Here is a 13,800-nt window from a genome sequence, read left to right as displayed (position 1 = left end):
TCCCTTTTTCGGGTGCCCGTCAGGAGTCTCGCTGCGGCGTTTTGGACCAGTTGCAGGCGGGACAGGGAAGATTGGCTGATGCCAGTGTAAAGGGAGTTGCAGTAATCAAGGCGGGAGGAGATAAATGTGTGGATGATCTTTTAAGGCAGAGATAGATAGGCTCTTGATTAGTACGGAGTGTCAGAGGTTATGGGGAGAAGGAAGGAGTATGGGGCTAGGAGGGAGAGATAGATCAGCCATGATTCACAGTTTAAGAATGAGGAAACACTTTTTCACAGAGTTGTGAGTGGAGTGAATTCTCTGAATTGGAGGGTACTTTCAAGAGGGAGTTAGATAGAGCTCTTAATGATAGCAGTCAGGGGATATGGGGAGAAGGCAGGAACGGGGTACTGATTGGGGATGATCAGCCATGATCACATTGAATGGCAGTGCTGGCTCGAAGGGCCGAATGGCCTACTCCTGCACCTATTGTCTATTGTCCACAGTGTGTACACATACATGATAAAGGGAATAAAATTTAGTTCAAGATAAGGTCCAGCAATTGTAGATAGTCTGAGGTTCACCAACGAGGTAGATAGTAACTCAGGAGCCCTCTTGTGGTAGGATGATTCAGTTGCCGGATAACAGCTGGGAGGAAACTCCTGCACCTATTGTCTATTGTCTATTGATTGAATGGCAGAGTAGACTTGATGGGCCGAATGGCCTAATTCTGCTCCTATCACTAATGATCTTACGAACCCGGGTCTCTGGCGCTGTAAGGTGACGATTCTAGCGCTGTGCCACCTTGTAAAGAATTTGTTCAATAGCAAATTGGTTCTAGTTTAGACTTTGGATGACTTTTATCACAAACTATAAAATCCGACGTATGAGAATTAGACAGCTGGGGAGAAGTCAGGGTACTTTATGTTCTAAGCTTGCTTATTGAATCTTGCAGGTAGACACAATGCTGGGGTAACTCAGCGGGACAGGCAGCACGCATCTCTGGAGAGTAGAAAGGTCTCGACCCGAAACGTCACCCATTCCTTCCCTCCAGAGATGCTGCCTGTCCTGCTGAGTTTACTCCAGCATTTTGTGTCCACCTTCGACTTTAACCCGCATCTGCAGTTCTTTCTTACTTAAGTTTTGCATTTTGGTTTTTGCAGAGTCTACACTTATCCCTGTAACTCTGCTTTCCTAGATCTGAATGAGGTAAGGGTGCTTTGTCATCTTTCAAGAATCTGGTGTCATTAAAGTTGTGGGGTGGCGCAGCGGTAGAGTTGCTGCCTCACAGCGCCGGAGGCTCGGGCTTGATCCTGACTACGGGTGCTGTCTGTACGGAGTTTGTACGTTCTCCCCGTGACCTGCGTGGGTTTTCTCCGAGATCTTTGGTTTCCTCCCACTCTCCACAGACGTATTGGATTGTAGGTTAATTGGCTTGGTGTCATTGTAACTTGTCCCCTAGTGTGCGTGTGTGTGTGTGTAGGATAGTGTTAATTTAGTTTAGTTTAGAGGTACAGCAAGGAAACGGGCCCTTCTGCCCTCCGAGTCCGCTCCGACCAATGATCCTCGCACATTAACACTATCCTACACCTACTAGGGACAATTTACACCAAGCCAATTAATCTGCAAACCTGCTGAGAGAATGGAGCGGCTGGGCTTGTACACTCTGGAGTTTAGAGGGATGAGAGGGTATCTCATTGAAACATATAAGATTGTTAAGGGTTTGGACACGCTAGAGGCAGGAAACATGTTCCCGATGTTGGGGGAGTCCAGAACCAGGGGCCACAGTTTAAGAATAAGGAATAAGCCATTTAGAACGGAGACGGGGGAAACACTTTTTCTCACAGAGAGTGGTGAATCCGTGGAATTCTCTGCCTCAGATGGCAGTGGAGGCCCATTCTCTTGATGCTTTCAAGAGAGAGCTAGATGGAGCTCTTAAAGATAGCGGAGTCGGGGGACATGGGGAGAAGGCAGGAACGGGGTACTGATTGGGGATGATCAGCTATGATCACATTGAATGGCGGTGCTGGCTCGACGGGCCCAATGGCCTACTCCTGCACCTATTGTCTATTGTGTACAAAATCATGAGAGGAGTTGACCAGGTAATTGCACAGTCTCTTGCCCAGAGTGGAATTGAGGACCAGAGGGCAAAGGTTTAAGGTGAAGGGGGTAAGATTGAATAGGAACCTGGGGGGTAACTTTTTCACACAAAGGGTGGTGAGTTGCCAGTGGAGGTGGTTTAGGCAGGGACTATCACAATGTTTATAATAATATAATAATAATAATAAGTTTATTTATATAGCACATTTATAGTCAATTTTCATTGACCCCAAAGTGCTTTACATAATTTAAAAATCAGTTCCATACAAAGCATAAAGATGGGTTAACAAAATAATAAAATGCATAAACAGGACACAACATAAACATCCACCACAGCATTCATCACTGTGGTGGAAGGCACAAAAAAAAAAAAAACATTTGAGCAGGTACGTGGATAGGGCTGCTTTAGAGGGATATGGCCAAATGCAGGCAGGTGGGACTAGCGTAGATGGGGCATCATGTTGGTTGATGGGCCAAAGGGCTCGATTTGTGAGCAATTGCTCGACGTTCATCTTCGTTGACTTTGCAGTTGAAGATGCCAGCTGATGATAAACTGGAGAACTTCTGGATTGACTTCAACCTGGGCAGTCACAGTGTGACGTTCTTTATCAAGGATGATCACGATGCTGAGGTGAGAACATGTCTATTCTATCAGAAGCCACAGAGTGATGCAGTGTGGAAACAGGCCCTTTGGCCCAACTTGCTCACGCCGGCCAACGTGTCCCAGCTGCACTAGTCCCACCTGCCCGCGTTTGGTCCATATCCCTCCATACCTGTCCTATCCATGTACCTGTATTGTTACTCAATAGACATTAGGTGCAGGAGTAGGCCATTCGGCCCTTCAAGCCAGCACCGCCATGCAATGTGATCATGGCATACTCCCAGCCTCCACTACCTCCTCTAGCAGCTCGTTCCATGCACCCATTACCATCTGTGTGAAAATGTTGCCCCTCGGATTCCTATTAAACCTTTCCCCCTTCACCTTGAACCTATATCCTCTGGTCCTCGATTCCCTTACTCTAGGCAAGAGACTCTGTGCATCTACAGGGCTCTCGCTTAACTTTTTTTCCCTGTTGCCAGCCGGGCAACCTCGGCAGCTTTTAAGTTGCCAAATGACAGTTTAGGTGGTCATTTAAGACAGCTTGCATGACGTGTGCGATAATGTGCTTGGACGAAGTGCATAGTTACCAGTCGGAATTATGGTCGAAGCATTCATATTATTTCTGCTTCAAATAAAGTCACAAACTAAACATATTCACCAATCAAGACATGATATATACTACAATGCCTTGCAGCAAAATTACAATACGGTATCTCACCTCTTTTTACACGTTGCAATGAATGCAATTTCTATTATTTCCAAACAAAAATATGGTTATTCAGCGTATGATCAACCTCGGTGAGACCAAGTGCAGGCTTGGCGATCGCTTCGCACAACACCCCCACTCAGTTCGCAATAACCAACCTGATCTCCCGGTGGATCAGCACTTTAACTCCCCCTCCCATTTCGAATTCGACCTTTCTGTCCTGGGCCTCCTCCATGGCCAGAGTGAGGCCCACCGTAAATTGGAGGAGCAGCACCTCATTTGAGTACTTTACACCCCAGTGGTATGAATATTGAATTCTCCAATTTCAGGTAGTCCCTGCTTTCTCCCTCCTTCCCCTCCCCTTCCCAGCTCCCCCACAGCCCACTGTCTCCGCCACTTCCTTTCTTCTTCCCCGCCCCCCCACCCGCACATCAGTCTGAAGAAGGGTCTCGACCCGAAACGTCGCGCGATTCCTTCGCTCCATAGATGTTGCCTGCACCCACTGAGTTTCACCAGCATTTTTGTCTACCTTGTTAACCTGTTCTAAGTTTGGTTTGAGTTCATAATTAATTTTTTCCCCTTATCTCTTTCTCTCTCTCCTCTTCTCTCTCTAGAATGACCTCTGGGAAACAGTCAGCTTGTCATATGAAGCTGTCAAAACTTTTGTTGTGGAAGGTAATAAAATACTTCGAGATACGCACATGTTGCCAGGACTCGAGAGCCTGAGCTACAGGGAGAGGTTGAGCAGGCTGGGACTCTATTCCATGGAGCGCAGGAGGATGAGGGGTGATCTTATAGAGGTGTACAAAATCATGAGAGGAATAGATCGGGTAGACGCACAGAGTCTCTCGCCCAGAGTAGGGGAACGAGGACCAGAGGACATGGGTCAGGTGAAGGGGTAAATATTTTGGTCCCTTGGAACCTTGAGGGGTAACATTTGATACACAAAGGGTTTGTATTAGGGGGTTTTGTGGTTGTATTTTTTTTTTTTTGTATCATTTTTGGTTTTTTTTTTTTGTTTTTTGACGTTTTGGTTTTTTTGTTGTGTTTTGTGTGTTGTTTTTTTTTTTTTTTTCTTGTTTTTGTATGTATTTTTTTTTTTCTGCTTTTTGTCTTTTTGTTTTTTTTTGTGTTTTTCTTGTGTCTTTTTTGTTTGGTTTTGTTTTTGTTTTGTTTTGTGGTGTTGGTTTGTTTGTTTGTTTGTATGTTTTTGTTGTTTTGCTTTTTTTTTTTGTTGTGTTTTGTTCTTTGTGTGTGGTTGTGTTTTTATTTTGTTTTTTGTAGGGAACGAGCTTATGGAGGAGGAGGTAGTGAGGATGGGACTATACAATGTAAGGAGCATTATGCAGGCAAGTAGAGCGTACGGGTTTGGAGGACATTTGCCTAATGCAGGCTGGTGGACGGCATGGGTGCAGTTGGTTAGAAGGGCATGGCTAACGCTGTAGGAAATGAAAAAAATAAAGTTGCGCTGTAAAGTTCTTCCAATGTAAACTACTTATCAGAGTTAATTCAAACGCCAATCAGTCATATCAACAGCTAAACTACGCATCAATGCAATATAGACTCAGGAGTGCTGGAGTAGACTCATGCGGGTGCAGGTCTAGCATCTGTGGTGGAGAACAGGCGATAGGTGACGTTTCAAGCAGAGTTGCTTGAGTAAAAATCAGTGGTTCAAGCGCATGGTGGTCATCTGTGGAGAACAACGGATAGGTTGACGGTTTCACAGAGTGGGCTGCGAGTAACTCAGGCGGGATCAGGCAGTAGGCATCTTGGAGAACATGATTTTGTAGACCCTCTATGAGAAATCACCCCTGCATCCTCCTGCGCTCGCATGGAGATAGAGTCGCAGACTGCTTCACTACCTGGAGCGGCTCAGGGCCCATCGGTCCCTGGGCAACGTCTTGGTAAGTCTTGCTCTGCAGCGTTTGTCATCTCGATGACGGTTCCTAAACTGCCTCCGCTCCCCTCCCGCAATGTGCAGCACGTAGTGAGAGCGCAACAATCCTCCTTCATGAACTTGAAGGGAAAGCTGCTGGTGCTCAACAAGAATGGGGGAAGGTCAAGAAGGTGAAAGATATATTTTGACTTCTACATTTGAGAATGCCTGGAGGCGGCGCAAGCTGGTGTAGGCTGCGTGGAAAAGTATGCTGGTAGGCGTGTTCAAGATGCTATTGAGTTTTTGGTTTGGTTAAGTCGCAATGTTGGGCAATGTCGTGCGCAGATGAATTAGGGCCATTCGGGCCCATGTCAATACTGATACAAACATTGCTCATCCTGGGCTGATCTTTTTTTTTTCAGTTCTCATCAGAACTGTATTTTTCACAGCCAGAAGAGATGGTGAATCATCTCTGGATTTCTCTGTTCACAGAAGTTAGTTGAGGCGGGCGTGTTCAATGGCTAATATTTACGAGGGAGTTAGATGTGGCCCTTGTGGCTAAAGGGATCAGGGGGTATGGGAGGGTAAGGGAGACAGTATCAGGATACTGAGTTGTGATGACTCAGCCATGAGCATATTGAAATTGCCGGTGGCGCTCTAGAACGAAGGGGTCCGAATTGGCGTGCTAACTCCTGGCACGATCTAATTTCTATGTTTCTCTATCTATGCGTGTCTCCTACCCGTCAGCGTCTGGTGGAATTCATTCTCTGGCCTCGAGAGGGCGGTGGAGAGTTTCCGGTTCTCTGGAACTTTCAAGAGAGAGTTAGATAGGGCTCTTCAAGCTAGGCGGAGTCAGGGGGATATTGGGGAGAAGGACAGGAACAGGGGTAGCTCGAATTGGTGATTATGGGGCACGCATGATCATCATTGAATGGTGGTGCTGCGTGCGATTAGGGTTCCCCCCGAATGGCTCTAGCTGAATTAATGAAAACTTTATTGTTAAAAAAAAAAAATAAAAAAAAAAAAAAAATAAGCATTCAGATATACACGCTAGACATCAGTGTCAATCTCTTGAATTACGAAATTTTTCGTTGGCATTTGACTGCTTTCTCTCAAAATCAGGGGGGTGTAAAAGTTAAAAGTTCGCAGGTGTCGTCCATTAAAAATGGCGTCATGGTCGGCATGGTTCTGACTATCAGATAAATTATATAGTAAAAAAGTTTTTACAAGTGACGATATTTAAAAAGTTCTAGTTCCCCGCCTCGTGGTTTTTTGTGATTGGGTTCAGATAATCTTTATGGCTGGCTGGGGTATGAAGCTGTTGTCAGAACCTGGTTGTCCGCGCTCTTCATGTGTCTGGGCGGTAGTACCCTGCGCATCCTGCCCAGAGTTTAGAGCAGTATGAACAGGTCGGCAAATTGTGGGTGTGTGGGGGCTCTGATAAATGCCGCTTAGGTCCTACTCAGGACACTGTTCTTGTACCCATGTCCTGATGGAAGGAAAGAAAGCCCAGTGATTTTTTACCGGGCTGTCCTCTAAAACCACTCTCTGAAGGTCATAGCCTTCCATCCCAGGGCTGTACAGCTGGCCGCACCACGCTACTGGAGATGCAGTGGCTGAGTCATATACACGACTCAATTCTTCTTGTAGAAAGTGGTGCTAGGATGGGAGGGTGGAGGTGATAACTTCTTCGAACCTAGGTCGGAGGAAGTACAACCTCTGCTGGTCCGCGTTTTGCCACGAGATGTAATGTTTGTTGGACGCAGTTTAAGGTGTCGGCGTTATTGCGCGTCCTCCAGAATCGTCCTTTTCACCTATTGTCTATTGGGGGATGCCGGGGTCACCCGGTCGCGGTCTTAACCGCTAGATCCTACACACACCAGGGACTTTTAATCAAAGGCATTTACTATCCTAAGGGACCAATCCAATTAACTCAGGCAACTTGCCGCACATCTTTAGAGTGTGGGAGGAAACTGCAGATCTGCAAAGAAAACCGCAGAGCGGTCTAACGTACATAGGTCCGTACAAACAGCAGCGCGTTGGGGGCTCCGGATGCGAACGCCGGGTCTCTGGGGCGCCGTGATGCAGCAGTCTCTACCCGCTGCGGGCGACTTGTCGGAAATTGCTTGCTTTTAGATTCTTTTTTGTTGGTTGTCACGTTATTTTCTTTGGAAATTTAGAGCAAATCCTTGGAAGTGGTGTCTCTTCCAACTGCGAGCCTGGGTCTGAAATCACTTCAATGGGGCCGTCAGTGACGGGGAGCTTGAGAGGAAGTCTGTGCTCCGTGCACCCCGACTGGCAAAGACGCCACAGGCGATAAAAAACACGAGGGCGAACACGCGCAATCATTCAAGGCGAGTGTCGATCGCGGCTTGGTTTAGAGGAGCACACGGTGCGAACCAGGCCGGCTTCGGGAGCCTTCTAACCGAGAGCCGTGGCCGTCAGGCGTCCTCCCTCGGCAGCGCATACCACATAGCACTATTCCATAGCTACACCACACCCCTTAGCTGACAATTTATAATTTGTTTACAAGTTGTTTGGGTATGATATGGCTGGTTGTGCCTTTATAACAATAGGAGTTGAGTATTCGAGCAGGTGCTAGAGGTCGTGCTTCTGCAGGTGTAGCAGAGGGCCGCTAGTGAGACGCACAGCCTGGAGCATGCGTGGGGCAGTTAGGTCCGTCTAATTTGAGGACGTAGGGGTCTTTGTGGCTATTGAGGGAGTAGTGCAGGTAGGGTTTACAAGGGTCTAATTCGCCCGTCGTGATGGGCGGGGACTGTCCAGATGGCTGAGTAGAATGGTCAGGGCGAGGTCTGGGCTTAGTACACTCTTGAGATTAGAAGATGAGAGGAATCCTCATTGAAACGTATGGATTGTAAGGCTTGGGCACACTAGAGGGCGGGAAACATGTTGCGCATGATGTTGGGGTGAGTCTCAGAATCTCAGGGTCCACAGTTTAAGAATACGAGACTAGGGAAACACTTTTCCTCGACGAGAAGTGTTTAGTCTGTGGAAGTCTCATGTCTCATAGGGGGCGTTGAGGCAGGTTCTCTGTATATGCTTTCTAGAGAGAGCTAGAGGACCTCGTTCTCTATAGGGCTTGATAAATAAGAGTTTATTGTCGCCTGTCAACAGTGAAGATTGCATATGATAGGTTTGATCTTCACGCAGAGAATTGCAACAACAACTATCAGGCGAATGTAACGTCTAGATGACGGCGAGTCGGGCCACTGTTGGCAGAAATTCTTTTTCTCGTCATCATCTGCGGCCCGCCAAGTTCCTCACCTCGGAGGGGCAAATGAGGGACAAAGAGGGCAAAATACGGGAGCAAATTCCCCACGGCGATTCGTTGTACCTAAAAAGAAAAGAAAGGAAAAACAAAAAAAAAAAAAAATCGACTCAGCTTCGGGCCATGTGCCTGGGTGACTGATGAGTTGGCCTCTTCGGGTGCTGGACTGCACACAAATCCGCTAGGCCGGCGGGGCCAGCTGAGGAGTTTTGGTCCCCTCCCCGGATAGAGCTTCTGGGGGCGCGCGCGACGCTCAGCTCACCGCTAAGATCTGCTGCGGCGCCCGTCCAACTCACGAACTCGATAGATCGGCGCAGTGAGAAGGAGGGGTGGTGGTGTGTCTTCCCAGGGCGGTAAGGCGAAGGTTCGTGACCGCTGGCCGTGGCTGGCGACCGAGCGGATGGGGGCTCAAGTGAGGGGAGCGAGGCGGCTGCTGCGGTTGCTGCTGCACTCGCGATGGGCTGGGGCACTTGAAGCGCAGGAGACGGGTGAGGCGGACCCGCAGTCCGCTCGACCCTGAGTAATAGCGGTCAACGATATCGGGACAAGGGGCGGTCACACCACCCGATCAGGGACAAATCAATTTAGCCCAATATACTGGATGTCCGGCTAATACATGGACGAGTTTGCAACACTAATCACAGAATACACAAGCAAATGCTCCATTCGTCAAGGCACATCAGCCACATTAGCCTTGCAGAGCCTTCCTCGCCCCACGTCGCTGGTCGCCTACCGAGTCTCGTCTCCTACCTGTTGGATCACCCGCCACACACAGCTCTATCCTGGGTCCCATCGTATAGCCCCACTTTTAGGCCACTTGCCAAACATTAGCTTATTGTTGGAGGGTGGGAGTAAACTAGGAGCACCCGGAGAAAACTCCGCGGCAGATCACGGGAGAAGTACAAAAAACTCCGTAGTGCTATACTGGTTCGCCTGTGGTCCCGGATCGTAAACCTCTGTCGCCGGATGTCGGCAACTCTACCGGCGTGACAATACGGGTGCGCACCCGCGATGTAATAGAATTGAGGGATATTGGCGATATTCAGGGCAGATGAGATGGGGTGAGTTGAACGACACTGTGTACATCACCAGACATGATGACCAAAGGGGCCGTCTGTTGCTGTGTTTCGGCCGTGCAGGAAGGAAGCTGGCATTATGCTGGTTTAGAACGTTAAGTAGAACTCTCAATAAAGCTGGAGTAACTCATTTGGTTGGTGCATTTTGGATCAGACCCTTCTTCAGATTGAGTGCGTGTGACCGGGGGCGAAAGAGAAATGATTGATATAGATTTCACACCATAACATGGCCTGTTTCCTGTTTCATCGTTTTTGTTTTACATCTTTGCATTCCATTTTTGTCTAATGCCGTCAGAGGTTCCCTCCAGCCACGGGTACCATGTAATCGCTGTTGCTTACACCGGCCTCCATGTCAGATATGTCTGGGCGACAAAACCGTCTCCCCCACGCTTGTTTTGGCCAGTTATGAGGGGGCTGTGGACCCCCATCAGGACGCGAACACAAGACCTGTCAAAGGCGGAGAGCCCGCTCACTAACGGATCGCAACGTCCTTCCATCACTTCAGTAGAAGTTGCGATGCACTGTCGACCTAGCTTAGAAAGAGCATAGAAAATAGGTTGCGATGGAGGAGGCCTTTTTCGGCCGCTTTGTGGTCCTAGCACTCCTAACTGCCATTCATTGGCGCGTGCATGGCTGATCATCCGCGCCTAATCAATAACCCGTGCCTGTGCCTTCCTCTTCCTGTTCTCCCATATCCCTTTGATTCACTAGGCGCCCATTGAGCTCTATCTAACTCTCTCTTAAGCGCATCCCGTGATTGTTGTGCCTCGCACTGCGCTCTGTGGCAGGATCTGCACAAATTCACAACTCTCTGGGATGAAAACGTTTTTGATTCTGACCTCACACGCTCAGGCCTCATAAATGACGCTGCGTTCCTTTTATTCTAAGACTGTGGTCCCCCTGGTTCGGACTGCGCCGCACATTGGGAACATTTTTTTCCCTGGGCCCCCCGCAGGGATCAATTTGTGAACCCTACGGTGCAGCTGGCTCAATCATAAAGGTATGTCCTTAACCCTCAAATAAGGATGATGATAAAACCCACACAACAACAACCCTGTATTGCATTCGTTGTTGTGGAAGTCGGCTCCCGAAAAACCCCCCCAAAAAAAAAAAAAAAAAAAACCCCCCCCCCCCCCCCCCCCCCCACAAGCCCCCCCCCCCCGGCATAGAAACTGGAGGGACAGAGATGTGTGGTGCATTTTCTGTCATCCCGTGGCCCGTGCGGAAACCAGTGTCCATCTGGCGTCGTCTAATGTTTTCACGGTGACGAATAACTGAATGAGTGTCCTATGAGCGTGGGCTTTCATTGGAAATTTCGCCGGCATTAACTCCTCCGATGTTATTTTAGTAAATATTTTGTGTATCTTTTTTTGAAAAAAGAAAACACCTAGTAACTTGAAAGCGTATGTCGCCCTTGGCTGCCGGCAAAGGTGAGTCTTCGAAATTCTTCAAACTCTGGTAAGTGATGACATCCAACTTCAAGATGCAGGTCTTCCATGAACTAGTTTCAGTTCAAGACCTTGCAATGTTTATTGCGTCAAGCAGCAATTATGTTAATGGTTGGGTCTGGCTGTGTTGTGAGGAATGTATTCAGTCCCCTTGGCAATGGGGTGACCTTGAAGTCAGGAGATGTGATAAAACACACAAAAGACAAAAAAACAAAAAAGAAAAAAGAAAAAACAGGAGAAATAAAAAAGGAGTCAATATGGATAGTACTAAGTGAGTTGGTAAGGGTAAAAAGACGGCCTACTGGCGACTAATCTTTACGAGGCCAGCCGAAACATAGGGTGGACATAGGGTGAATCGGGAGTTAAAATTTACATGTATCAAAAGCAATAATGCTGTGGTTGTTCTAGAGGTCGATTTCAACATGTCCGTTAACCTGGGAAAATCAGGTTGGTACTGGGACCCCAAGAAAGTGACTTTGTAGTAGTGCCTTCGTGATGGATGCTTATAACAGCTTTTAATGGATGGCCTACCAGGAGAAGGCATATTTCTTTCTGGATTTAGTGCTATCTATGAACGTCGGATTGATAAGGTGGCTTGGGTTCGGGCCGATTAGGGAGGGCAGTGATCATAACTTGGTCAGGTTTAAATCTACAATTGAGAAGGAACCAATTTGTAAATGTGTCAGTTTTGGCAGTTGAATAAAGGGGACTATGGGCCATGAGGGAGTGAGCTGGCCAAAGTTGACATGGAAAGATACTGTAGCAGGGATACATGGACTAATACTGGCATGAGTTTTCTAGAATAATACAGAAGGTGTCAGGATCAGTTCATTCTCTAGGGATGAAGAAAGTTCCAAGAGGGAGTAATGGGGCGATCGTGGCTGACAATGGACGTCAGGGACAGTATAAAAATTAAGCACCGAGTACACACGTCAGCAAAGATGAGCGGAGAACAAGAGATTGGTTAATTTTAAAGATCAACAGAAGATAATCTGAAAAGCCATAACGGGAGAAAAGTATGATGTACGAAGGTAAACTAGCCCAAAAATTATAAAGCGGGATGTAAAAGTTTGAAAAGCTTCTTTTATGTATTGAAGAGAAATAAATTATTAAGAGGCCAAATAGTGGACCGGGCTTTAAGCCTGAAAAAGGGTGAATTTATTGGGCGAAGGAAATGCGCAGATGAGCTTTAACAGGTACTTTGGATCTGTCTTCCCTAAGAGGACACAAGCATTTTCTGCTGATGATAGCTTATGTGGCAGAGATCTGTGGGTGATCGGAGGAATTTCTGAAAGAAATTCACCATTATAAGGGCGTAGGAAATGGTGTTGGATGGACTGGATAGGTATTTTGAACTTGAAGGTCTTTATAAATCCCCAAGTCGGGGCCTGATTGTCTGCATCGGGGCCAGGGTACTGTGAGGAAAGTGGCTCTAGTAAAGGTCGTGGCTGCATTGGTGATAATTTTCCAATGTTCTATAGATTCCTGGATGGCAGTTGCCTGTGGATTGGAGGGAGCTAATGTGATCCCACATTTAAGAAAGAGTGAGAGAGATAAGCAGGGTAATTATAGACCAGTTAGGGGGCCGACATCGTTGTGGGGATATGATAAATGTGAGGTTGTCGCACACTTTGGTGTAAATAGAACGGAAGGCAGATTAATATCTGAAATTATGTCAGTTAGGAAAAGGGGAAGTAGCAACGGGATGGTGTAGTTCCTTGGTTCATAAGTCATAGAGCATGGCTAGGTGCAGCACGGTTCAGTGAAGAAAGTGAATAGATGGGCTGTGTTGGCCTTCATAACAATAGGAGTTGAGTATAGGAGCAGAGCGGTCCTTCTGCAGTTTCCTACAGGCCCATGGAGACCGCACCTGGAGGTATTGTGTGCAGGTTTTGGTCCCCCCTAATTTGAGGAAGGAGCATTCTTGCTATTGAGGGAGTTGTAGCGTATGGTTCAGTCCATCCAGTGTTAATTCGCCGGGGATTGCTGGGATTGTCATATGTTGACTGGAGGGAATGAGCGGCACTGGAGCGTGTGTACCTACTGGAGTTTAGAAGGAGAAGGAAATCTTTATTGAAACATATGAAGATTATTCAGTTTTTAGAGTCACCTAGAGGCAGGATAGCAAATTTTCCGTGGGGCCATAAGAAAATATTGGGAGCTTTTGGTGCCGGTTCATGTTTGAGCGCATGAAGAGGGGCTATCTTGGTTAGAACAGAGATGTCTAATACTGTTGTGGGGTGGGCACAGCACAATTCCAAGTCTGTTTCATTGGGGGCCATGAACTTAAAATGTGGTGAAACCACTGCGCTAGAGGCAGGAAACTTTTCCCGAGTGTTGGTGAGTCCAGAAAACCAGGGGCTCACACATTCAGAATAAGGGGTAAGCATTTAGAACGAGAACGCAGGACACCCTTTTCCTCACTCGAGATGATTGCATGATTGCATGGAATGGCGTCCCTGCCTCGAAGTGGCCGAATGAGGCTATCTCTTGCGTCTGTATGTCTTTCAAGAGGTTCAGATAGGGCTCTTAAAGATAGCGAGTCAGGGATTAGGGGCAGGGAGGCAGTAACGGTGGTACTGAGTTTGGGCGTTTGACTCTATAATGGATAGGGCACGCTTGTCTAGGCTGGGTGTCCAAGGCAATGACGAAGGGCGAATGGCCTCGCATCCGCGTCCTGTTCATGTCTATTGCTATTTGTACGATGAATTCCAGTGGACTGCCC

At 47.5% G+C, this 13,800-nt stretch overlaps 1 protein-coding gene across 1 annotated transcript in view; it reads left to right on the top strand.

Moving 5' to 3' along the window:
* LOC129705348 (synaptonemal complex protein 2-like) overlaps positions 1-6,465 on the top strand; it is a 32,482-nt gene extending 26,017 nt beyond the window's left edge. The window contains exons 11-15 of the mRNA XM_055648884.1: positions 1,143-1,188; positions 2,609-2,710; positions 4,001-4,061; positions 4,671-4,735; positions 6,385-6,465. Coding sequence (XP_055504859.1) covers positions 1,143-1,188; positions 2,609-2,710; positions 4,001-4,061; positions 4,671-4,735; positions 6,385-6,465 — 355 coding nt within the window. The remainder of the gene's footprint in view (positions 1-1,142; positions 1,189-2,608; positions 2,711-4,000; positions 4,062-4,670; positions 4,736-6,384) is intronic.
* The last annotated feature ends 7,335 nt before the right edge of the window (positions 6,466-13,800 follow it).

Source organism: Leucoraja erinacea, chromosome 2, assembly GCF_028641065.1.
Source record: "Leucoraja erinacea ecotype New England chromosome 2, Leri_hhj_1, whole genome shotgun sequence".
Lineage (NCBI taxonomy): Eukaryota > Metazoa > Chordata > Chondrichthyes > Rajiformes > Rajidae > Leucoraja > Leucoraja erinaceus.
This window is presented reverse-complemented; position numbering and strand designations above follow the sequence as displayed.